At 45.9% G+C, this 27,170-nt stretch overlaps 1 protein-coding gene, 2 long non-coding RNA genes and 1 other non-coding gene across 5 annotated transcripts in view; all 4 read left to right on the top strand.

Annotated features, from left to right (window-relative positions):
* Positions 1-18,635, top strand: part of LOC138958281 (uncharacterized) — a 37,079-nt gene extending 18,444 nt beyond the window's left edge. For both annotated transcript variants that reach the window (XM_070329391.1, XM_070329392.1), the window contains exons 2-4: positions 675-1,870; positions 2,543-2,723; positions 18,268-18,635. In XM_070329391.1, coding sequence (XP_070185492.1) covers positions 690-1,870; positions 2,543-2,723; positions 18,268-18,318 — 1,413 coding nt within the window. In that variant the 5' untranslated portion in view covers positions 675-689 and the 3' untranslated portion in view covers positions 18,319-18,635. The remainder of the gene's footprint in view (positions 1-674; positions 1,871-2,542; positions 2,724-18,267) is intronic.
* LOC138958275 (uncharacterized) lies at positions 2,780-7,892 on the top strand. The gene is made up of 2 exons (XR_011453359.1): positions 2,780-3,487; positions 6,175-7,892. It is a non-coding gene; the product is annotated as an uncharacterized lncRNA (long non-coding RNA).
* Positions 10,421-10,539, top strand: LOC138960539 (5S ribosomal RNA). Its single transcript, XR_011454016.1, has one exon. It is a non-coding gene; the product is annotated as a 5S ribosomal RNA (ribosomal RNA).
* A 142-nt stretch (positions 18,636-18,777) lies between the features above and the next one.
* Positions 18,778-26,024, top strand: LOC138958288 (uncharacterized). The gene is made up of 2 exons (XR_011453362.1): positions 18,778-21,430; positions 22,007-26,024. It is a non-coding gene; the product is annotated as an uncharacterized lncRNA (long non-coding RNA).
* The last annotated feature ends 1,146 nt before the right edge of the window (positions 26,025-27,170 follow it).

Raw genomic sequence — 27,170 nt, forward strand, 5'->3', positions numbered from 1 at the left:
TTAGTACCTGGGCTTGTCTGTTGTTTAGGTACATATAGGTAGTGAGTGAGTTGCTCTGCATGTTGTTCCTCGCTGTAAAAAAAGGGTAGGCCCTACTGATTTGCTCGATCTGTAGCAGATGATAGTGTTGTTTTTCCTGGACTACAGAGCTCAGGTAACAACACTGTATCAGTAGTAGTACTGGTACAGAGCTTGGTGCACTGAAGTTTGTTGTGATCACGCGAAGAGACAGACATCCTACAGTGAAACATTGAGAATACAGTTTTTGTTGAGAGGTTAACAGAGTAAACTTTTTTCCAGAGATACCCTTCCTGTACAATATTTAAGCAGTCTTGGTTAGTATATATATTGTTTTGAATAAAAAGGACTCAAATAGGTGTTTTGAACACCTTGCAACCCGTGGCTGAATTATGTTATGTCTTATCTTATGGTGTATTTGTTGCTGCGACTAGGCTTTACCCACCTCCTTTCATATTGATCTAGCCAATATATTTTGTTTGAGTTGATGAATTATCAGTGCACTGCTGTTTCACAAAGGTATAATTGATAACCGCATGTGTTTCACTTTCAGCCTGTCAGCCATCAAGTTACGGAATTATTTTACTGATCATGCTAGCCTTTGATATTAAGTGGTTTTAAGATCGTAATAATAATTTATTTTGTGCTGTGTGCAGAAGGTGTGAGGGACCATGGGGGGTTGTTACTCCAGCGAGAGCAAGGGGGCGCTGACGTCCCCAAGACACAAGCTGCCCCGAGACAAGCCCCTCCGGCAAAGCAAGAAAGATCCACAGTACTCATCAGCCACCAACGGAAGTGCACCTCAGGATGAGGATCTCATCACAGCCAGCACTAAGGTACCGCTCCTAGCAGAGCCTGTGACTTCGCCCACACAGAATTCACACCATGTCAAAGTCAACGGAGTAGCAAAAGGTGTGGTACCATCTGACAGTGGTATTGAAAGTTTAGGGTCCCCTACGGAAGAATCAAACCCCATTCCAGGAGTAGAATCAAACCCCAAACCAGGTGAAAACAAGGGGTTCACCCTGTGTAGATCTTGCCACAGTAAGCTTCAAAGGATCAGTCGGGGGCCATGCAATCAGTGTGGGAATTTTCGCGTGGACGCTACAGAGTTGACGGCTATGGTGAACAATGATACGTACTGTACGTGTGGGCCGAGACAGCCCGGTAAACAGTCGACATGCAGGACACATGGTAAAGGCAAAGCCTCCCCCCTTCACAGACACTCCGATATCCCAACCCTGGTACTCAAATCCAGCCTGCGAAAAGAGCTGGGGAGGGGGGACGGCAAGAAGGTTCGGATGTCGTGGAAATCCGCTGACAGTCTGGACATGAACAATGTCCTCAACACTTGCATGGACAGGGCCAAAAGCGAAGCGTCGGACGTGTTTGGGGATGACGTGAGTTTCAAGGCTCCGCTGGCACAGTTTGACTCGGTCGAACACCAGCTTAACCATAAGGAGGATCAGTGCGACGCAGCCTTTCTGGCTAGCAGAATGAGTATCTACAGTGAGATTCTGGATCTAACTGACTGCATCTGTAAGTGTGACTTTGCCTCCGTTCAACTTGTTCAGGCATCTCAACCCCCTAATAGTAATACTACTCTCAGTGGAAAACCAACCACCACCGACTCTGCTAGAAATGCTTGTGTGTGTGAAACAGTCGGTCAACTCGGGTCATTACCTGTGAGGACAGGTGTGGAGAACGGTCACCTGTGTCTGACGGAGGAAGACGACGAGGACAGCGGTCATGGGATGTCCAAGTCGGACGATCACTCAGGGTCGGTGTCGGAGTTGGAGCCCGAGGCTGGAGACGAGGGGAGGAGTCTATCGTCACACTCTTCACCTGTCAGGTTGGTACACTGGAACTCCATTTTTAAGACCTAAAAAAAAACTGAGAAAAGCAGGTCTTAAAAAGGAGGGAGTCTTTAAATGGGGGTAGAGTTGCAGATGTTATGAAGAGAAAAGCTGTACAAATCAAGGTCTCAAAAAGGGGGAAGTCGTAAATTGGGGGTCTGAAAAGGCATATGTGGAGTGTGTGTATGTTTGTGCCCTCATAAGGGTTAAACTGATCTGAAAAACATGAGCTGTTTTGTGTGTGTTATTAATATATATATACTAATTACTATACTGTACTGATTTGCTATGCTGAGAATACCTAGTTTTGTCTGCCTGCAGTCATTTTCTGAATTGATAAAAAGACAAATAATTTGATGTGATTACTGATTTGTCAAAGACTGTTGCTCTGTCACTGAAAAAGATAATTATGCTGAAGTTCTCTCTACTGATTCGGCAAGCATACTTTCATTCATTTGTGTGGGTTTATTGATTTATTTTCTTATTTGGACCTCTAGTCATTCTGCCGTTAGAGCAGGTGGCTGATTACACCGATACATGCACACACTTGGGTAGAGCAATTTTTGTTGATGCTAGCTTTCCACTGGGAGTAAGGACCCAAATTTTCCAGCAATAGAATAATAAAGTAAATCAATGAAATGAAATGAAATTGTGTCTTCCACTTCCAGGCTAGCAGCAGCCAGTGTTGTGGACAGTCTGTCCAGTGAGGGGGAGGACTTGGCGTGTCCAGTGTCCGTCATGGTCAAGGGGAGGCAACTGGTCGTCATGGACGCCACCACCTACACACAGATGCTCGAGGACCTTGCCATGCTGAAGGAACAGCTCAGTCTTCTCACACAAGTTATCCAGGTAAACATTTTCTTCAGATGTTGTTTGAAATCTCAAGCCTTACTAGATGGAGAACACTCTAGAGAGTACTTAGGCAAAAAAAAAAAAGTGTGGTTAAGGCGAGACCGGGCAGGCAAAATGAGTTATTTTTGGTCTCATACACCTTTTTGGGGTTGTTGCATTTTTCACACCTTTGAACATCCTGGAATGCATTCAATAATCTGCTTTTGTCATTTTAGACATGTATTCATGTAAATAAAACCATTTTCAAACCGATGTTTTGTTGTTTTTGTCTGTGTTTTATCAAAAAAATCGAAAAAATGGTCAACTTTGGATACTCCGTGCTGGTAAATGTGCGCACATGACATGACCCTTCGCTGTTCAAACTGTGTGGAAATTTCCGTTCTTCAAGATGACGTCATCACCGTTGGGGAATTTCCGTTGACATAGGCACAAAGAGAGAGAATCCGTTCCAACCGAAACCCCGGAATTAATATATGCAAATATATGTAGGTCAAAGGCATTTGGCGCAAGCGCAGTAGACAACTTATCAGTCCCCCGGTGTCAACAAATCCATGACGTTTTCACCGATTCAGCAGCATTTTTCAAAGTTTTGAGCTGCGGAGAACAACCCTAACATTGGAAATGTTCGGCATAGTGGCAAGAAATATCAGAGAAAGATGAACCAGCAGCAGCGAACAGTAGAAGGAAGTAACAACACTCCGAAATGAACCAACATTATCGTATTGAAGCAGACGACATTCTAAGATTCTTGACTCGACGAGGTGGGTTTTGCTTCTTTCTCTTTTCGATCTTGTTTGTTTGACAACGTGATTTATTGCACATTGTTATGTTGTTGTTGTTGTAAGAATGTGTTAGGGTTTGCAGGTAAATGATAAACAGTTTGTGTCTGAAGTATTTTGCGTGTTTCTTGATCCAATTTACTGACCATGCTGCCGTCGCACCCCCCCCCCCCCCCTCCCTCCCTCCCTCGATCATCTCTGTGATATCGTCTTCACAACCCCTATTTTATTGTTCTTCGCTGGCCAGTCCTTGAGAGCTTACTATGGTGTAACATGTCATCATTATTCTTTGTCTGGGGTCAAACTGAGAAGCAGCATCTGAGCGATGTACGACTGACACAGTTTCTGTTTCTGGTCATTGACCGTAGGAAAATAAGTACCCTACTAGAGAGCGTTCTCTAATTCTAAAGGATTGGTTTACACCAGCATGGCTGACCAACCTATCATTGACAGCAATATTGTTGTCAAATCTTTTCCATTAACTAAGGAATAAAAAAATAGATCCAATTTACTTCACCAAAGAAAAAAAAAGAGTTAAACTAAAGGACTGGGGATGCAACTCATGAATCAAAAGCATAAAGATCACCTGCAAACAGTGCTAGGTTTAGGAAATCTGAAAATGTATACACACACACAGAACACACACACACAAAACAGACAACAGACAAGAAACAAGCAAATATACTGTTCAAAAAAAGAAACGCATAGCTTGTAATATTTGGTTAATTTAGTTATATGGCTACAAGGATATCCACCAAACTGCAGAAAATGTTTATCTGGTCGTCGACCTTTCGTCCATTGCCACAAGTGAGCTCTGCACGTGACGCAGGCGTTATCAGTGGCTACAATGTCAAAATTGCTCATTTGGCATGACCACTCGTCATGCTTCAGTGTAATCTCGTGAAACTCGGGGAATATTGAGCTCTCACCATGTCTTCCAAAACCCATAAAAGCGGATTGTTCGCCACAAAGAAATCAGACGATAATTCAGCGACGAAAGATGGCCCGATTGAGCAGAGAAGACCGCCAAATTGCATTGGGTCGTTTACAAGCAGGCCAAAGTCAAAGTGCAATCGCCAGGCACTTCCACGTGTCCCAGAGCACCATCAGTAGACTGTGGTTCAGGTTTCAAGCCACTGGCTCCGTTGCTGACTTGCAACGAGCGGGAAGACCAAGGGCGACAACTGCTGCTCACGACCGCTTCATACGGCTCCGCCACCTCTGGAATCGTTTCCTGTCGGCCTCATCTTCTGTCCAGGCTCTCCCCGGGCCACACCGATTATCGGACCAGACCGTGCGGAACCGCCTGCATGAAGCTGGTTTGAGAGCTCGCAGACCTCACAGAGGAGCTGTCCTCACCCGCCGCCATCGCCAGAACCGAGTGCAGTGGGGCAACCAGCACCTTCGCTGGACCGTCCGGAATCACTGGAGACACGTGTGGTTCAGCGACGAGTCCTACTTCCTGCTCCAGCGACATGATGGTCGGAGGAGGGTCTACCGGAGAGTAAACGAACGTTACGCGCCCAACTGTGTGGATGAGGCACCCGTTCATGGTGGTGGAGGCGTCATGGTGTGGGGGGCGATCAATACCGCTGGAAGGAGCACCCTGGTGCACGTCCAAGGGCGCATAACTGCCCAGCGATACGTGGAGGAAATTCTGCTCCCACACGCCCTTCCTCTTCTGGCTGACCAGGATGCCATATTCCAGCAGGACAACGCTCGCCCGCACACAGCACGACTCACCACCCAGTTCCTCACAGACCACCATGTCCAGGTGCTTCCCTGGCCATCCATGTCGCCAGACATGAACCCGATAGAACACCTCTGGGATGAATTGGACAGACGTGTGCGCAGGCGAGAAGAAGCGCCGGCAAATCACCGCGATCTATTGCAGGCACTTCAGGAGGAGTGGGACACCATCCCACAGCAAGATATCCGGCATCTGATCCAGTCCATGCCCAGAAGGTGCCGGGCAGTTGTTGCTGCTCAAGGCAGTCACACCCCCTACTGATTTGACAGCCTCGGCACCCAATCGTATTGATTGACTGATTGATTTGAAGATGCAAATGAACTGTGTGTGCATTCAACTGTGTCCATACCAAATTTCAAACAAATAATCTAAATATTGGATTTTCTGTTAATTTTTTCGAAAAATAAAACAAATTTGGCAAGTAGCAACTATGCGTTTCTTTTTTTGAACAGTATACATAGCAAGTGTGATGAAATAAATTAATTTTAAAAGAAAAATATGAAAAGAAAGAAAGAAAGAAAATAATTCAGCTAGTTTCAGTATTAGTTCCTGTGTGTATGTGATTGTGTGGTTACTCAAATCCCATAGTAAACTTGACATGTAAATTTTGTGATAGGGGCCAATTAATGAATGTCTTTTGTGTGTGTGTGTGTGTTCGTCAACCGACATATGTGGGTACGAGCCGCTGAGGTGGTTGTAAGAAAACCCGCCTGGTTCAGTGGTTGGGGGCTGATTGGGATTTCTGATTTACCGGCCTAGCCAAAAAGTTGAGGTACACCCCATGTAACATGGTCATTTGCAAAATAAAGTACAAGCACTTGTTGACGTTTATATTGAGTCTTAAATTTTGCAGCTTATTACAAACAAAAACCATGGACAGTTGTATCAAATATTAAATCAGTGTTTGTGTATTTATTAGGTTGGAGCAAGGGGAGAGCCAGTCCTCCTGTGGTGGCAGCGAGGAGAAAGATTGACCTGATGGAAAAGTTTGCTAAACCGGAACTACCCTCTTCCACAGCAGAAACATCAGCTTTGCCATCTTCTGACCAACCATAAGAAGATACAGATACTTTGCCATCTTCTGACCCATCACAAGCAGATATGGATACTGGTACTGTGCAACGTCACTCCGCTGACATGTGTTGGGCTTTTGTCAACATTGATCAGCTCAATCTATTGCTGAAAGGTCTATATCCTGTACTGAATGCTTGTCTGATAGCAGTCTGATTATGAAAGAAGGTGATGCATCAGCCCAAGGATTTGCACAGGCCCTGCATCTGGAGTGCATATGAGTGTCCATTCAAGTCTGCAGTTGTTTACTCTTCTCCCGGTGTTTGCAACGCTTCGGGTGGTAAAGTTGCATTTAAAATAATCCGCGTATGACCATGTTGGTACATGGAAAGGGACATTCAGCTTTACAGAAATTTGCTGCAGTGTTAGGATTGAGCACAGAAATACTGTAATTAAAATGTTGCAACTTTTGAATGGCTTGATAGCTTTGTTCCATTTGTGTATATATAATTATGTAATGCTGTTGATGATTTGTGAAGCATCATTTCTATGCAATGGAATAAGAAATCAGTGCATCCGTTGGGTTTTTATGAGTCTGACAGTTTGGTTCTGATCAATATTTTCATATCAGCACAAACACAGATAATTGACTTTTTTAATGTTTTCATATGAATTTTTTTTAAACAAAAAAAATCTGATAATTTGATTATCAAATCATTTCTCCTTCATAGTTAAAGTGTTATTCTGGTTAAAAAAAAACCCACCCCATTAATTCAAGCTCTACTGTGGTACTAGTTTACCGGGGTACTAGTGAGACTCTTTTACATGCTGTTTTCTCTACATGTAATTTGAGACAAAATGTGGTAATTAAAATGTTGTAACTTTAGAATGGCTAGATGGATTTGTTCCAATTTTGTATATGTTGTTTATGATTTGTGAAGCACCATTTCTGTGCATGGAATAAGAATACAGTGGATTCCTTGTGTTTTTATGAGTCCGACAGTTTCGTTTTGATTCATATCTGCACTAACATAGATGAGTTTTCAAATGATTTTTTAAAAAAAGTCCGGATAATTTGATCGTCAAATCATTTCCCCATCATAGTAAAGTGGTTATTCTTATAAAAACATATCAATTCAGGCTGCACTGTGCTACTAGTTTGAGGTACTGGTTGGAATCTTTCAAATGCTGTTTTCTCTGAATGTAATTTTCAGACAAACATCTGTAATTAAAATGTTGCAACTTTTGAATGGCTTGATGGATTTGTTTCATTTTTGTTTATGTTGTTTATGATTTGTAAAGCGTCAGTTTTGTGTATGGAATAAGAGTTAAGTGCATTGGTTGGGTTTTTATGAGTCTGACAGTTTGGTTCTGATTCATGTTTTCATATCGGTACAAACAAAGATGGTTGTTTTCATATGATGTATATAAAAAAAATCCTGATAATTTGATTGTCAAATCCTTTTCCCTACATAGTAAAGTGGTCATTCTGATAAAAACATATGAATTCAGGGTGCACTGTGCTACTTGTTTTTTTATGTACTGGTTCAAATCTTTAAAATGCTGTTTTCTCTGAATGTAATTTTCAGACAAAACGCTACAATTAAAATGTTGCAACTTTTGAAAGGCTTGATGGATTTGTTCAGTTTTTGTATATGTTGTTTATGAGTTGTACAGCATCAGTTCTGTGCATGGAATAAGAGTTCAGTGCATTGGTTGGGTTTTTATGAGTCTGACAGTTAGGATCTCATGTATTTTTCTTATCAGAACTGAACCGGTAACTGAAAATGCTAAATTAAAATAATATATTGCTTAGAAATGCTTTTCGATGCACAGAATTATTAAACACACACATATTGCTGCAAAGAAGAAAAATTGGATCAAAACATGCACTGGTTCACAAACTGCAACATTTTAAAAAAAGCACATTTTATAACGTTTTTCTCACATTTTGGTGAATAAAACCCCCCAAAATTGCTTTACACTCAAAATTTAAAATGGTTTCCCTTAATTAGGTTATTCTGCTTGCAAAAATCAAACAAGCAGCAAGCTGTTTCCAAAATAAAAAAAAAAAGTGCCCGCCTACCCTGTCTCCCCTTAAGGTAACATAGCCAAAGAAAATAGGGTAGGAAGGTAGGCAATCACTTTTTTTTCTAATGTGTACAAATTAAACCTACTTGACAGGGAAATAAGTGTGCGACTCGAGCGCTTTCGCTTTCATTGCGTTTTCTGCACGGGTTTTTTTTTTGTTGTTTTTTTGTTTTTTTTGTGACAAATGTAATAAAAAGTTGTAGGGTCGGCCCCTAAAAATAGGGTAGGTCGGGTTACCGTAACCACACCTATTTTTTTTTTAGGCCTTACACGGGTTGGGGAAAAGAGAGCTTTGGTTAGAAGAAAAGTTACTGCAGTGGAGCTGCCCTTGCGACTACTTTTTGAGAACGACGCCCTGTCCAAAGGGAACACCCCACAATGTCCGTGATGGGCTATTTCTTTGTATAATTTGCCTTTCTGTAACGACCACCTGTCCAAAGGGACCACCCCAAAATATCCGGGATGGGCTGTTTCTCTGTATAATTTGCCTTTCCGTAACGACCACCTGTCCAAAGGGACCACCCCAAAATATCCGGGATGGGCTGTTTCTCTGTATAATTTGCCTTTCCGTAACGACCACCTGTCCAAAGGGACCACCCCAAAATGTCCGGGATGGGCTGTTTCTCTGTATAATTTGCCTTTCCGTAACGACCACCTGTCCAAAGGGACCACCCCAAAATGTCCGGGATGGGCTGTTTCTCTGTATAATTTGCCTTTCCGTAACGACCACCTGTCCAAAGGGACCACCCCAAAATGTCCGGGATGGGCTGTTTCTCTGTATAATTTGCCTTTCCGTAACGACCACCTGTCCAAAGGGACCACCCCACAATGTCCGGGATGGGCTGTTTCTCTGTATAATTTGCCTTTCCGTAACGACCACCTGTCCAAAGGGACCACCCCAAAATGTCCGGGATGGGCTGTTTCTCTGTATAATTTGCCTTTCCGTAACGACCACCTGTCCAAAGGGACCACCCCAAAATGTCCGGGATGGGCTGTTTCTCTGTATAATTTGCCTTTCCGTAACGACCACCTGTCCAAAGGGACCACCCCACAATGTCCGGGATGGGCTGTTTGTCAATATAACACTTACCTCGACAGTACTATTCTTGCACATTATCTATTATAGGCCGAAAAAATTGGACAAAACGCTGAGTGGGTACAATTATCTCCCATAACCATGCGCCACCGTGGATCCCAAGCACTGTCCGAGTGCTTCCCCCTTACAGGATGTAGGTGGCGCGTCCTCTTTCTTTTTTCGCGCGTGTCAGACCGGCTGTGTTTCTGCTACGCTCCCGGATTATTTTGGACTAAGAGGCTCCTTTTCTGTGTGGACTATCACCTGTTGGATTATTGTGTGTTATTCCACTTCTGGCTTGAGGCTACGTTGTGTTTCCTTCAACTTGTGCCTCCGTTTTTGTGTGGCGGACTCGGCGTGCCTCCCGTCCTACTTCGTGGTGACCGGTCGTCTGCTTCTCGTTTCGCCGCATTCACTTGAGTATTGACCTAAATTTTCTTTGAATTTTGTTAATTCTCGGTCTTTAAGGGTACGTACAGGGCGAGGTAGGATGTCTCGTCCTGTTTTGGGCTCTGGTTCTACGGAACCAGAGTCTGCCGGGGGCAACCCTTCTCCGGGCGCCCAGCGTCATGTTTTACGCACGGAGAAGGGGATCTTTCGGCGCTCCGACTCTCCCTCCCCAAACGCTTTGCGTTTGCGGCGAGGGAGGGCGGAGAAAGCCTGTTTGAGCAAGCTCAATGCGAGCTTGCTCAAACAGGCTGGGCTTGAGCCTGGGACTTCGGGCGGGGCTGCGCCGTCGAAGGTTCGGGGAAGTTCGAGGGGAAAGAAAAAGCTTCTTTCTCCTTCTCCTTCAGTGGAACAGGCTTCCCCCCCTTCGACGCCGTTGTCCGGCCCTCAGTCTCAGGCTTCAGCTCCTCCCGGTTTCAAGCCTGGGGGGAAGGTTTCCTTCTCCCCCCTGGCTCGAATCCGGGGGCAGGTCGATTCCCAACCCTCTTTGGGGGTTGGTGAATCCGATCTAGGGGCTACTGGAGAGACTCAGGTTTTGACAGCCAACGGCCATACCACGTTGAAAACACCGGTTCTCGTCCGACCACCGAAGTTAAGCAACGTCGGGCCCGGTTAGTACTTGGATGGGTGACCGCCTGGGAACACCGGGTGCAGTTGGCATTAAAATCTTTCTTTTTCCGGTGCCTCTCCTGTGCCCTCCTCGGTTTCCACCGCTGTGGAAGCCAGGAGGGACACGGGTCCTCCTCTGAACTCCCTCGCTGGGTCGTCTGCTGCTGTTTTGACAGTAGTTTCGGCCTCCTGGGGGGGGAGATCGGAGGAGATGACGGGGTCTCTGAATTCCCTCCCCGCTGGGGTTGGGATGCGAATTGACCCCGTTCAGGGCGGTCCTGTGGGGGCAGGGGTTTCAGGCTTCGTGCCTACGACCACTGCTACTACGGTTCCCTCTGACGTCCGTGTGACTGGTGGCTGTCCCTCTTGAAACGCTCCGGCCGACTAGTTACTGGACGTGGAGGTGTTCGACAGAACGTGGTACTTCTGTCGAATGGTCAGGGCGACGGGAACATTGTTTCTGTTGCTCAGACCGACACCTCCGACCGGACCGTCTTGACCCCACGCCATTCCTTAGCGTCTGGTGTTCGGGTGACGGATGGTCCGGACCAAGGGTCCGGAACGTTCCAGGCTTACGGGTCGGGATCGAACCGGACCCACGGGTCCCGACTGGACTTGACCTCCGGGTTTGGTCCGGACGGGACCCATGGTACGGGACCGTACCGGACCTTAGGGTCCGGTGCGGGACAGTACCTCTGGCCCTTGCCGGACCCCCCGGACCTACGGGTCCGGATGGTACGGTACGGGACCAGTGTTTCGGTCGGGACCGGACCACCCGACCACCTCTGTTGGTCTGGGTGGTCTGGCACCGAACCGGAACACACCGGACCTACGGGTCCGGAGGGTACGGTACCGGACCAGTGGTCCGGTCGGGACCGGACCACTCGACCACCTCTGTTGGTCCGGGTGGTCTGGCACCGAACCGGACCATGCCGGACCTACGGGTCCGGATGGTACGGTATGTCCACGTCCGGACCGAGCCACCCGAACACTTCTGTGGGTACGGATGGTTCGGTACCGAACGGGACCTCCGGATGGTGCGGGACCGGACCGAATCTACGGGTTCGGATGGTCCGGTACCGGACCACCCGACCACCTCTGTTGGTCCGGATGGTCTGTCACCGAACCGGACCATACCGGACCACCGGACCTACGGGTCCGGATGGTACGGTAGGTCCACGTCCGGACCGAACACTTCAGTGGGTACGGATGGTTCGGTGCCGTACGGGACCTCCGGATGGTATGGGACAGGACCGGAACACCGGACCACCCTACCGGATCGGTCCGGACCACCCGACCACCTCTGTTGGTCCGGATGGTCTGGCACCGAACCGGACCTACGGGTCCGGATGGTACGGTATGTCCACGTCCGGACCGAGCCACCCGAACACTTCTGTGGGTACGGGTGGTTCGGTGCCGAACGGGACCTCCGGATGGTGCGGGACCGGACCGGACCTACGGGTCCGGATGGTCCGGTGCTGGACCGGTGGTCCGGTCCGGACCGGACCACCCGACCACCTCTGTTGGTCCGGATGGTCTGGCACCGAACCGGACCATACCGGACTTACGGGTCCGGATGGTACGGTGTGTCCACGTCCGGACCGAGCCACCCGAACACTTCTGTGGGTACGGATGGTTCGGTACCGAACGGGACCTCCGGATGGTACGGGACCGGACCGGAACACCGGACCGGAACACCGGACCACCCTACCGGACCGGTCCGGACCACCCGACCACCTCTGTTGGTCCGGATGGTCTGGCACCGAACCGGACCTACGGGTCCGGATGGTACGGTACGTACGTCCACGCCCGGACCGAACCACCCGAACACTTCTGTGCGTACGGATGGTTCGGTGCCGAACAGGACCTCCGGATGGTACCGGACCTACGGGTCCGGACCTACGGGTCCGGATGGTCCGGTGCGGGACCACCCGACCACCTCTGTTGGTCTGGATGGTCTGGCACCGAACCGGACCACCGGACCTACGGGTCCGGATGGTACGGTATGTCCACGTCCGGACCTAACCACCCGAACACTTCTGTGGGTACGATGGTTCGGTGCTGAACGGGACCTCCGGATGGTACGGCACCGGACCGGACCACCCTACCGGACCGGATCGGCACCCCCGACCGGACCGGACCATTTCTTTTCTGATCAGACCCCATGGGTTCCTGTTCAGTCTATAAATGGCGGGGGTTCGTTGGCTGGGCTGACCCAACAGTCGCAGGGTTGTTGTTTTTCTCCCCCTTCGGCTGCTGGAGACGTTTCGTCTTTGGGGCAGGGGTCTTCGCGGCCTCTTGCTTCTGTGGGCGTTTCTTCACAGCCTGCTTCATCGCTTTCGGCTCTTCCCCCTCAAGCTCCCTACACTCCTGCTTTTGAGGAGTTGTCGGGAAGTGAAGAGGAGAGTGAGTCGGAGGACGATAGGGAGGAGGATCAGGGTCGCCCTGAGGTTAACACTGAACCTCTACCCTTGCCGGTTTCTGATGGAACTTCCGAAGCTATGCTTCGTACTTTCCAACAGTACATGACAGACATCACGCGGCGTCTTGACGTCACGGATGCCTCTCTTAAGCGTCTGTCGTCTAGTGTTGACACACAGGACGTGGACCCGGGGTCTGAGGACGAGAGGCAGGAGGCTCGTCCTCGCACAGCTAGAAGGACGTTTGAACAGTTTCAGGACGTCCTTCCCTGAGACGCCCTCTCGTCCTTTGAGTCCGCTTCGGCCCGGGCGCGGGAGGCTCACGCCGCGTCTGCCGGCGGCTCGTTTTATGAACGATCCGGCCGCCGGCAATTCGCGTTCCACCCTAGTCTAAGTGCCACGGTGGAAGCGGCAGCACATCGCCTGAGGAGTACAGATTCACGTGCAAACGCGACCTATGTTCCTCGGGAGGACGCGGGTTCAGTGCCATGCTTTCCTTCGGGAGGCGCACCTCCACTGTTTCCTCGTGTCCAATCTGTTTCGTCCCTCCCTTTTCCCTTTGACTCTCGAACTCTCCCTTTCCAGACTTCGAGTGTTTAGGGTGGGACTGACGGTGATGTGTTCGTTGGGGAGGTGCCTTCGGTCAAGAAGGTGGAACTGAGCTCTGCTTCGTTCCACAATCTTGAGGCCACCGTTTCTTCCACAGTCGAGGCCCAATCACAGGCCTTGACATGGATGAGCACGCTGTCCACACTGTTGGACCCTCCCAATCGGGCAGAGTCCGATTCCACTCGGGTCCTTGACACGGTTCGAGTGGATCGGGCTTTGCATGCCGTGCGATCGTGCGTGACGTCTGCGGCAGAATTGGCCATTGGAACACGGGTCCACTTTATTGGCCCTGTTCCGTGATCATTTTCTGCCTACTTCTATAGTGCCTCCGGATATGAGGAAGAGTCTGAGGAACACGTTTCCTCAGCCTTCTTCCCTCTTTCATCCGGACACTGTTCGTTCTGTGGTGGAGTCCACACGCCAGAGGAACACTGATTCTCTGATGGTTGGCCTCGCTGCTTCGGCGACGGCGGCGGGGAGTAAGAGAAGTGCTACAGTCACCTCCAGCTCCCAGCCTCAGAAGAAGAAGAAGAAGCCAGTTTCACTGCCTCCTTCTTCCTCCTCTTAGGCGCCTGTTGCGTTCCCAAGCAAGACGAAGGGTGCTCAGACAGGTAAGGGGAAGCAGCACCACCAGGGGGGGTGGTCGCAAGCCTGCGCCTGCCCGCCAGCAGAATTTTCAGTGAGTCCCGGCCCTACGTTGACGCCCCCTCAAGTTGCCCCTCTTTCGTCCGGCGGTTTCCTTTTTTCGGGCCCGCGGCATGTGGGGCAGACTGGTCTCCAACCAGTTTTTCTTGAGGGTGGTGTGGTCGGGGTTTTCTCTACCGCTGTCGTCACAACCTCCATTGTCCGCTCTACCTTGGACGTTCCCCCCTCCTCGAGAGCCTGCCAGATGGCAGGCTCTTCAGGACGAGGTGAACTCGTTGGTCGAGAAGAAGGCGGTCTACCCCCTTTCTCAGCCTTCTCTGGGGTTCTGCTCCCGCCTGTTCACCGTCCCCAAAAAGGACGGCCGGTTCAGGCCGGTGTTGGACCTCTCCACCTTGAACTTGTACCTTCACAGGTGCAAGTTCAAGATGGAAACCCCTTCGTCGGTCCGGTTGGCCATCCGGCCAAACGATTGGGCCATGTCTGGGACCTCCAGGATGCTTACTTCCACATCCTGGTGGCCCTGGGGTACCGACATCTGCTCTGGTTCGTTTGGGAGGGCACGGTGTTCGAGTTTCGGGCCCTCCCATTCGGCCTGTCCTTGGCCCCTCTGATTTTCAACGGGGACAACAACACCACATGCTTAGCTTACCTTCGCCACCAGGGGGGCACCAATTCTCGGTCCCTCTCCCTGTTGGCGGAGGAGATTCTGCTCTGGTGCCAGACCAATCAGGTCCGGATGTCAGTCCAGTTCGTTCCGGGGAAACTGAACGCCCTGGCCGACATTCTCAGTCGGGGCGATCAGGTTCTCTCCACAGAATGGACCATCGCTCACAACGTTCTACAGCGTCTGTGGGCAAGGTGGGACCGTCCTCTGATCGATCTGTTCGTAACTCGATTCAGCGCTCGGCTTCCCAGGTACGTCAGCCCCTTTCGAGACATGAATGCGTTCCACTTGGACGCATTCACTCTCTTGTGGAGGCTCCTCGATGCTTACGCCTATCCCCCGACATCTCTGATTCCGAGGGTGCTGGCAAAATATCTGCAGGAACGACCAAGACTGATTTTGGTCGCGCCTTACTGGCCAACAGCTCCGTGGTTTCCAGATCTTCGCGGTCTCACCCACGTAGACCCTCTACCTCTGGATCTGGACGGGGGAGGTCTGCTCCAGCCTCGATCATGCCTCCCTCATCCACGTCCAGAGAGTCTGTGCTTGACCGCATGGCTCTTGTGCGCTCCAAACTGCTTGCACTAGGATTGCACAAGAGTTCAGTAGAGTTTTCCTTGAACGCTAAGAGGCGATCAACTAATCAGCTCTACGACTTACGCTGGAGAGCTTGGGCCACCTTCGCCTTGTCCAAGGGGATAAAGCCGCTTTATCCCTCAACACAGGACTTGGCCAACTTCCTGGTGGAAGTGTATCAAAAGAAGAGTCTTTCTTCTAAGACTCTTCTTGGATACAGATCTGCCATCGCTTCCACGATTGCGGCCGCTACTGGTCGCAGAACTGAACACTTGATCAGGTCCTCCCTCATCGCTAATGTCCTTTCGGGTATTAGCAATGCAGCGGTGTCTAAACCTCTGGTTTCATTTCCCAAGGGGGATGTCTTTCTGGTCCTCAAACTCCTGCGTAGCAATGAGTTTGAACCCCTGGCAGGCATCAGTATCAAGTTGCTGATTTTTAAGACTAATTGTTCCTCATCGCTTTAGCCACTTGCCGTAGACTCAGTGGTATTCAAGCTTTGAGTGGCCTGGACTTTGACATTGAGTTCACCACACAGCAGTGGTTGCTAGCATGGTCACGTCAGTCTAAGGTATGTTTCTTGGGTATATTTTCTTTTACGGTAGTACTGTTCGAAAATTGCCTGGGTATCTTAATCCTTGGATTTAAGTGATTTTGATTAAGGAGTTTAATACTCTACATATCACCCTCACACCACTCTGGTATTCTGTGCAAGAATAGTACTGTCGAGGTAAGTGTTATATTGACTGTAAGGCTTCTTTTTAAGCCTACTGTCTATATGATACTTACCGAGACAGTACTATTAGAGTTTCCCTCCCGCCTCCCCTCTTGATATGTTATGGGCTTTTTGAGGGTCTGCAGCTCATAAAGAAAGAGGACGCGCCACCTACATCCTGTAAGGGGGAAGCACTCGGACAGTGCTTGGGATCCACGGTGGCGCATGGTTATGGGAGATAATTGTACCCACTCAGCGTTTTGTCCAATTTTTTCGGCCTATAATAGATAATGTGCAAGAATAGTACTGTCTCGGTAAGTATCATATAGACAGTAGGCTTAAAAAGAAGCCTTACACTCTGTATAATTTGCCTTTCCGTAACGACAACCTGTCCAAAGGGACCACCCCAAAATGTCCGGGATGGGCTGTTTCTCTGTATAATTTGCCTTTCCATAACGACCACCTGTCCAAAGGGACCACCCCAAAATATCCGGGATGGGCTGTTTCTCTGTATAATTTGCCTTTCCGTAACGACCACCTGTCCAAAGGGACCACCCCAAAATGTCCGGGATGGGCTGTTTCTCTGTATAATTTGCCTTTCCGTAACGACCACCTGTCCAAAGGGACCACCCCAAAATGTCCGGGACGGGCTGTTTCTCTGTATAATTTGCCTTTCCGTAACGACCACCTGTCCAAAGGGACCACCCCACAATGTCCGGGAAGGGCTGTTTCTCTGTATAATTTGCCTTTCCGTAACGACCACCTGTCCAAAGGGACCACCCCACAATGTCCGGGATGGGCTGTTTCTCTGTATAATTTGCCTTTCCGTAACGACCACCTGTCCAATGGGACCACCCCAAAATGTCCGGGATGGGCTGTTTCTCTGTATAATGTGCCTTTCCGTAACGACCCCCTGTCCAATGGGACCACCCCAAAATGTCCGGGATGGGCTGTTTCTCTATATAATTTTCCTTTCCGTAACGACCACCTGTCCAAAGGGACCACCCCAAAATGTCCGGGATGGGCTGTTTCTCTGTATAATTTGCCTTTCCGTAACGACCCCCTGTCCAAAGGGACCACCCCAAAATGTCCGGGATGGGCTGTTTCTCTATATAATTTTCCTTTCCGTAACGACCCCCTGTCCAAAGGGACCACCCCACAATGTCCGGGATGGGCTGTTTCTTTATATAATTTGCCTTTCCGTAACGACCACCTGTCCAAAGGGACCACCCCAAAATGTCCGGGATGGGCTGTTTCTTTATATAATTTGCCTTTCCGTAACGACCACCTGTCCAAAGGGACCACCCCAAAATGTCCGGGATGGGCTGTTTCTTTATATAATTTGCCTTTCCGTAACGACCACCTGTCCAAAGGGACCACCCCACAATGTCCGGGATGGGCTGTTTCTCTATATAATTTGCCTTTCCGTAACGACCACCTGTCCAAAGGGACCACCCCACAATGTCCGGGATGGGCTGTTTCTCTGTATAATTTGCCTTTCCGTAACGACCACCTGTCCAAAGGGACCACCCCAAAATGTCCGGGAAGGGCTGTTTCTCTGTATAAGTTGCCTTTCCGTAAGGACCACCTGTCTGTAAAGACCTTCTGGTGGGTACCTTGGGTGGTTATTTATAGACAGGTTCCGCTTTCTAAGTTTTGGTAGAACAGTTAGAATTAAGAGTGTGGTTGCATTTGGTTAATTTACTGCCTGAGTGTATGGACTTGTGTGTAACTCACTAACTGTGGTTGCGCTATAAATTTGCGGCAGAAATTAATATGTAAATCGCCGTGAGCTCTTGTGAGAAGGGGCGATTAATAAATGTCCATTATTATTATTATAAGTTCAATGTCAGGGGTTGCGCTGTTATGGTATCATTTGCATCATTAAATGCAAAACAAGACCCATTTTGTGCAGCAATATGGCTAAAATGTGTTTGGGATATTTATTTTTTTAAACCCCTGCATGTGAACAGGTGCATGTGAACAGGTGCATGTGCATCTGTGTCCTGAAGGAAGTATGTCTCTGTGGGAAAAGGTGTGTTTGTTTGTGTGTCTTTCTGTGTTTGGCTGAGTAGGTATGTAATGTGTGTCTGTGTGAAAACAACAAAAACAACAAAAACCACTTATAAACTGCTTTTCTCTGTTTTCAGGAGGAGGAAGACCTAGGTCCACTAAATCTCTCGCTGGAGTTAGACGACTAACATTTCCTCAGCTGTAATTAGACGGCCAACACACAAGCTGAAATCTTGCAGAATGTCACTGATACAGCAAAAGCTTCCTCACCGCCAGCAAGCACCATTTTATATATTTATTCAATAATTGTGGCTTTTGAAAAGTCAGCATCAGTGACCTCGTCCGATCTGTGCCAAACCTGCAATTTCGAAAATGGAATCGGTAAAATTATTAGGCCCCCTCCCCCCCCCCCCCCCCAAAAAAAATAGTCTGCCTACGGTAACATAGGCAAAAAAAATAGGGTCGGTAGGTCGGGATTTTTTTTTTCTCCCAAAAACCATTTTTAAGTTATTTTGCCTAAAAACAGACTCCCCCACCCCCCACCCACCCACCCACCCACCCACCCCCCACCCCCCCCCCCACCACCCCCACCCCCCAACCCCCCCCCACCCCCCCCCCCCACCCCCCCCCCCCCCCCACCCCCATGCCCAAAAAAAGTCGAGGGTCGCTCGAAAAAATAGGGCCGGTCGGGATACCGTAAACAGGCTTTTTTTTTTTTTTTTCCCTATAAGGATGTGTTGGCAGTAACTATGCTGATTGAGCATGTAGCTGGGACTAGGAGAAGTGCAACATTGCTTCGCGTTGCAGACTGTGAACTGTGAAAGTGAATACATGTACTGTGAAAGTGAAAAATGAGGTTGTGAAGTTTCCTGATGATGAAGACAGAAGGAAAAGATGCGAGCAATTGATTGGGGATATTTATTTGCCAGAGCCTCAACCTTCTTGGCTTCAGAAGTCAGAAACATTTATGCCGTCTCCAGAGCCACGAGAATTTAACCAACCGGTGGGGAGCCAGCCGCGGTGTTGGATTGGTTGAAATGAAGATTTGTTGTGATTTCAACAAATCAAACCCCATGGTTTGTTCTCTCCTGCTTGGATGACACTTACTTTTGGTTCATGCACCTCAGCCCTGGGCACCATTTTGTTCCTGTGTTTTGTTTTCAATCAGTTTCTGGGTATGTTAGTGGATCTGCAACGAATGGCGGAGTCTTGAAATGTGTATGTGTCTAAACAGAATGGGTTGTTGCAGAATGAAAAAAATCTCAGTTGGGGTTGGTTACCCTGTGTGCCACACTTTAAAGGTCCTTGTCTACATTTTTATACCGAAATCGCCATTTGACCATTAAAATGCAGAGTCTATTATCTACAATTATCAACAATACACCCCGCCCCCCTTTCGATCAGGAAAAACGAAGCCAGTGTAGCCGTTTCAAAATTCATTGTAATATTCCAGCGTAGTACTCATAGTAGGATATCCTTATTTGGAAAATGCCAAACGCAAAACTCCTCTCAAATCCTGTGCATTTCGTGCGTTTAAAAAAAAAGCGTGGACAGCGCTCCAGTGTCAAACTGTTGCTGCACTTGTTTGGGCGTGGCTATAAGCATAGTGACATGAATTTGATTGATCAGTATTTTTAGGCAAAGCACATGTTCTCAGCAAACAGAAAACAAAATATTGGAAGCGTGAGTCACGCTACCCAAAAATAAAATCTTTTTTTACATATATATTTTTTTTCTATAACTTTTTCCCCCATGGTTTATTCATCATCTGACATAACTTTTTAGCGAAATCTAACCATAAGATTATTGAAAAAAAGCAAAAATGTAGACGACCACCTTCAATGAACAGTATACTTTGTGTGTGTTATTGGTTTCATATTATATTTGCATTGTTTATTTATCGTCATTTTTTTTAATAGTTGTGATTTGACAGATATTATATATCAAACTTACTCTGGACCAATCACACAATTTGATGTCAATTTTATTCAGGACCAATCAAACTGGAAGGACCCAACATATCGACGTCATCATTCAATTTTTGCGTAACTCATTGTGGACTGATTTTTAGCATAAGGCCAAAACTGATTATTTTTATCATGAAATAGTGTTTATATTTGTACTTGGTATGGATAGAAAGATAAAAGACTATTAAATCATGTTTTGACCATCGATGGCATCGTATTTTATAGAATATTTCTCCTGGAGAATGATTTACTCAGTCTATCAAAATCACCAAGAATCAAGGTACATCAAAATTCCAGGACGACGGCGATATGTAACTCAATTATTTATTTTAGTCTCATTATCTTACCACCATCTTGTATTTGATTACCATCCGTTTAAATGTCTGAGGGCAGGAAATGAGCTTGGAAAAAGAGTGAAGAAGGGGGAAGAATGTTTCCATCAAGTCATGATTAACATGAGTTCTTTCCCTTTATCTTCTCCTGATGGATTTTATTAGGAATGTGGTTGCTCCAAGATAGACCTACGGATACACGATTGTGTTAAATATAAACACACATCATATAATTTATGTGACCCTCCACCACGAAATGAGTCGCATGTCACCTCGCGCGGTTCTGCGCTAGGCTTAATAAAAGTCCGGGGAGTGTCTGGTAACAGTGTGAGTGTCACCTTAGTCACAGGCTTATAACTCAAACAGTTTTCGCTCTTTTCTAAAACGGTTTTCACCACTGGATAGAGCATAAAAAAACTCTTTAGAAAAATGTAAAAATATGAAAATCATGCAAAGGTGACATGCGACTCATTCCGTGGTGGAGGGTCACATATGATCATCTTGGAATGACATGTGCATAGCACACCTGTTTTGGGGGATTTTTTTAAGTGTTGGTGTTAATAGAATTGTTTCTCTCTTTCACTTTTTTTTTTTAACACATCAGTAAGTTTCAAAGTGAATGCAGGAGATTTAAGTGTTGGTGTTAAATAATAATTGTTTCTTCATTTCGCTTCTTTTTTTTTTAAACATATTAGTAAGTTTCAAAGTAGTAGGTAAGTAGAAATGTTCATCTACTTGCCAAATGCGAGTAAAGTTGCTGAATCCAATTGTTGGTTTGGCTAGTAAAGTTTGCTCTCTGGCTAGTAAAATTTCAGAATCACTAGCCAAAGGCGAGTACACCATTTGTTGGACTTTCAGCGCTGCTTACACCTGTTCCTTGTGCTGGTGTGCTCTCACACCGCCAGTCCAGGCTCAACTGCTTCATCCACATCTGAAATTTGTTCCGCTGCCAGATTTACCTATTTTACAGACGTTCCAGGGAGGGATGTCAGGTCGCTGCGGTGGGTTTTTCTTAATCAAGTTAATGAAAACATTGAAGCGTTTTGTTCTTTAACTAAAGTAGACTAATATGCTCTAACTCAAGAAAAGAGTTCATTCAGCCAGTTACAAGTACAAAAGCAATCTAACATTATATCTTGAAAAAAAGGAATGTGAAACTATGGACAATTCAACTGGTGTGTATGCTCCGACTTCTAAGTCGTGTTTTGTTGTAGACTGATGCCAATAAGTTTCCGTCCATTTCGGTTCCTGGTGAATTTCAGCAATTGCTAAAGTAGGAGGGATGAGAAGTCTATTTCAGTTTGCTTTTTCAAAATGTTGCGATGTTAGGTGATTTGAGCCGATAAAGCAAATGATGCATGCATGAAGTTTCTGGGAGGCCTCATATGTTCTAAAACTGCGGAGCGGAGTGAAATACACTTCTGCCATTGCTGCTAAAATCAAAAGTCTTGGGTTGATTTTGTACTGACTCCTTTGGGAAGCAGTGGACAATTTGTTTTTCAAGTGAGGTGACTGATTCTCTTTTGGTTTGAGTTAGTTACCCACCCTCTCACAAAAGATCGTGTCCACCCCCACAGATCTGATCGGGCTTTCAAGTAAGAGTTTTCAACTTCAACACATGCCGCTGTCAGCTGTATGGAGGAAAGGAGGACCTGGAGAAGAACGTATCATTTGTCTCGCTGTGTGGTCTTACAGTATAGACGTGTGATCGACAAAAAAACAAACACAAAAAAAAGCACAAACACATGCCCCTCAAAATCAACAGCGGGGGATTTCTCCTTTGCTGTTCTGTTAATTTTTCTGGTTGCAAAATATTTGGGTGGTCAGTGAAAACGACAATAATGTGTGAGTGGTGTTTTTGGTGTCTGCTTGAAAAATGGTAACGTCACAATGACATTCAATCAAGAAGTCTTTGGAATCGAAGGACAGTGTTTGTGCTTTTTGTGAAAGACAACTCCTTGGTCCATAAAGGGCCTCATCATACGGCTCATGATATCAGCGTACAACAGCTGTTTCGTGTGTTCTGTGCTTTTTATCATTTGCACAGAGAAATCAACAAAGAATCTCAGTCCTTTTAATGCTTCACAGATTGACAATGAAATGCTCATTCAACCTTTTGTAAATGAAACCGTGTGTCAGAGAACTTGTTAAGAGATGGCGAAGGTAAAAAAATCTCTTGCAGTTATAATGCATCATTCCTTTGAGTTCTTGAAGTATGTATGGAAAATCTTTCTCACTTTGTAAACTGTGTTTGACACTCAGGCGGAGTATTTAAGTTAGAGTTTTCAATCACTTATAAACCATCTAATCTTTAACTTTGTGGCAAAGACAGGACCAAAGGAATGATCACTCTTTTGTCTTTGCGGTTGGTTCTGTATAATGTATTTTTTTATTTATTACACACAATTTCAGTGGATGGATTCCAGGTACATGTTAATTTTGAACATTGTTTTACTGACCAGTGTTTTAGTATTGGTTGGTGTTATTTCCAAACACACTGTGTTATTTCAAACTCAAGGTGTATTTATTTCAGTGTAACAGAAGCATCCATTTTGTATTCCCTTCATGTGTTTAGTATAATTACATAATTTAATTTTGTAACAGTGATTATCATTGATAGTCTTATTCAGAAACTAAATTGATTTTTTTTTTATTATAATCTGAAAACTGTTTGGAGCACATGTTTAACTTGTTTCACAGGCTTGTACTCAGGAATCATCTTACCAGCAACAGATTTTTGTGTTCAAACTTGTTACATTGTGTACGGAAACAGAAATCAGAGGACAAAAAATAACTAGCATACATTGGTTGTTATGAAAATTTTGTTGTTGTTTTTATTGAATTCTCCTGCTTGTTCTTATTTTAGCAAAAAAGGAGAGAGAGAAAAGGAGTGTGATTGATTTTCTCACTGAGACTCTTATCTTCCCCACCTTCAGTGTACTGTGTAATAGACGATGTTCAGAAATAACTCTATTGGGTTTGAGTGAAAGAGTGAATACCCTTGCTTTTTCTTGGACAAATAAATTCACACATGCTCCTGTCCACGTGTTTCCAACACACCCATCGCTAGTGATTGGCCCCTCCAATGTTTGTCCCAGTAAAAGCAAGGGTATTCACTCTTTCACAACCCATACAAACCCTGAGTTATTTTTGGATTTCGACTATTGTCAGAGCCTACAGCTGTGGTATCCCACTCCCTTAATGCCAAGTTGGCAAGTTTTTCGTTCTGAGCTGAATATGCATTGTAGAAAAATCAGTGGTCAGCGGGTAGGGAACAATCTAAAAATAAAAAAATAACAAGAGGCGAAGCCTTCAAGGCTCACGTAAGAAATCGACAAACCGTAACACAAACTCAATCACTTCGTCACACACACACACACACACACACACACACACACACACACACACACACACACACACACACACACACAGTAAGCGGCATAGGTGACACTGTGCAAGAAAGTGAGACATTAGATCTAGATCTGAATGGCCGATTTCGAAGAAAAAACTAGTCTCGGCCCGCTCAAAATAACAATGACCGAGACTTTCAGTAATTCTTTCGCGTGACGTCTAACCCTCTTACGTCATAATGTGACGTCTTCAAATGTTGTGACGTCTTCAAATGTTAAAGTTTCTACCACAGACAGACATACATACATACATACATACATACGCACGCACGCACGCACGCACGCACGCACGCACGCACAGACAGACAAAAGTTAGCATCGCATAGGCTACACTTACGTGAACCAAAAATCACTCCAAAATGAATTTAAAGTAAGAATTTTCAAAGAGAGAGTTTGTGTGATGTCAGTACTGATTGTGAAAGTTTTGAATACTTTAGAACGTACATCTAGACACATGTAACAAAAGGGAAACAAAAAAGACTGACAGGTATGTACAGGAAATATTATTAATTTATTTATTTATTTATTTATTTACTGAGTACAAAACAACATACAAATTATATTGATCGCACCATGACATTTTACTGCCGGTATGTAAATGTGTAACTGCCAAGTTTAAAATTGTTTCTGTCATCTGAGATTGTGATTTTGAAGTGTGTGTGTTCAACTTAACATAGCAATGTAGTTCAATGCTTGGTTGTTTCATTGAGAGATCTTGTGCAATGTGAGTTATGACGCAAATTTAATTATGCAGCCGGTTAGTTTAGACAAAAAGTTTCCTTTAGCTGGGTTTTTTTTAGTTGCTGTTATCTGATGTTTTTATGCTGTTGCACTGAGAGTTAAATGTTTATCTTGCACAATCTTAACAAATAGCAATAATTTAGTTTTTTGTTGTTATGTGGGTTTTTTTAATTGTGTTTTTTTTTTTTTTTTATACATGGACGTGCTTTTACTGATACGCTTTCATGATCTCGTGACTCAAAATTTCAAAAATCAAATGAAACACGATTTACAGATAATGATTTTTGTCTTATCTTTTTCATTTATCGAGAAAGGTAAATTTGTGGACCATTCATTTTTGTACTTGTATGTGGCTGATCTTTGGACAGTTATTGAGGCAAGTGAGCAACTTTTCAAGTGTGTTGGGTACTGCTACAAACGCCTGTGCACACTACATTCCTTACTTTTTTTTATTGGCATTATTTGTATGTGCTTTAATTGTTTCATCATCATGATGTGTGTGTGAGCGTGTGTTGGTATGTGTGTTGGTGTGTGTGCGGGTTTGCGAAAGAGAGGTAGAGAATTTGAGTGTTTTTTCTATTTTTTTTATATGTATTGCAGCCAAACTTGGGTAATGCCTCGGTCTCACATATACGATTTTTCGGAAGTGTCGGGGATAGTTAAGTCGGCTAGGTCGGAAGTATCGGATGCAAATTTGGCTCCAAATTTCACTCCCGACCTGTCCTTACGACTGATCCGACCATGTAGCCGACAAGCAGACGACAACCACCCGACTTTAGGGCCGACAAATCCGACATGTGTCCAGACACTTCCGACTGCAGTAACGACAATTCCGACTGCAGTTACGACAGGCCCGGCTGAAAAACTTCCGAACAATAGCCGACTCTCACGACCAGTGTAACGACTAAACCGACTAGCTAACGACTGTCCTAACGACAAATCAGACTGCCCTTACGACTAATCCGAACGAAACTATGCTACCGACAAATCCGACCACCCTTACGAGTCTTCCGACTACCGTTACGACTAATCAGAATCGCCTTACGACTAAACCGACACGCTTACGACAACCACCCGACAAATTTCTATTCGTCTGAGTCGGGAGGCTCTTCCGAATGTTTTGAAAATTTCAAAACAGTCTGAAGGGCCTTCCGAACTATCCGACTTTTCAAAAACAAAATTGCTAATTCTCACGAACTCTCCGACCTCTTCCGACTTCCAGCCGACTACCTAAAGTCGGGTGACATTCGTAGATGTGAGACCGAGGCATAACAGAACCAAATCATGATCAGCTGTGTAGTTGTAGGGCTCACTTTGAAGAGATGTTGATTAAAAATTAAGCAATGTCCATCAGCTTACATTGAATCGAATGCAATGCCTTTGCTTTGAGAAAGCTTGCCTTTATTTTCTTTTTTGAAGATAAAGTGTGGTGTCAAAACTGAAATTCGTGTGTTATTTGCATGTGTCATTGTGTGTGTGTGTGTGTGTGTTACTCGGTGTAGGTGTATGTGTTACTCTGTGTGTGCACACGCACATCTGTGTGTGTGTGTAGCTTTCATGGCTGTCGGTCGAATCTTAATCTATGAAGCCAACCAAAATATCTTCCATCACTATCTCAGTACTGAGAACGTCTGATAATTGCATAACATGTTACATATTTTCTACGTTTCGCATTTTCTTGGACAATCTGTTTCTCGGAGCTCCTGATAAGACATGACTTCCAGTTCAGGTTTAGGTAGAGATGTTCAGTTAATCTTACTTTTACATTGGTTCATTAGGAGTAAACTGTCAAGATGGCAAAGCAGAGAATGCCAGCAAACCTTGGAGAAAAACGTTGACCAGGAAAAGTCCCAAAGCAAAGCACGTAACAGAAAGGGATATCTATATATATATACGACTAGTGTCTGTCTGTCTGTCTGTGTGTCTGTGCGCGATGCACGGCCAAAGTTCTCGATGGATCTGCTTCAAATTTGGTGGGCTTATTCAGAGAGACCCCGGACACAACCTCATCGATGAGATATTTCAACACGTGCTCTCAGCGCGCAGCGCTGAACCGATTTTGGTTTTTCCCAGTAACTCTTCCTTATCTTCTCCAGTGTTTTCAGCGTTTATCTCCCTTCCTTCGTGTGGCGTCAATCCAAATTCCCGTTACTATTTTTAGAATGTCACGATTGCACCCGTAAGTTGTCCTTACTGTAAAAGTAAAAAGGTCGAATCAAATTATAGCCACGCGAAAAATACACTGTCATCTATCTCTATATATTTATAGATATAGATATACATATATATATACGGCTTCTCTGTGTGTGTGTGTGTTTGTGTGTGTCTCTGGGCAACACCTGGGGATTGTAGAGTTCTGTTTGTGATGTGGTCTAGCGGCATTGGTGTGTTAGTATGTTCAGGCCTTCCTTCGAGAAGCCATAACAGTTATTCTCAATCCCGTTTGAGTGGACTTCGCCTTCAAAGGTGATTGTGGTGTTTTGGTCACTGAATCATTTTCGTGCTGTTCCCATTCCACCTGGGAGGGATTTAAGTTCATTCAAAGGGGGTCGAGTGTGACAGGGAGACTACCGTCGCCTTTCACAGCAGA

Source organism: Littorina saxatilis, linkage group LG2, assembly GCF_037325665.1.
Source record: "Littorina saxatilis isolate snail1 linkage group LG2, US_GU_Lsax_2.0, whole genome shotgun sequence".
Taxonomy (NCBI): domain Eukaryota; kingdom Metazoa; phylum Mollusca; class Gastropoda; order Littorinimorpha; family Littorinidae; genus Littorina; species Littorina saxatilis.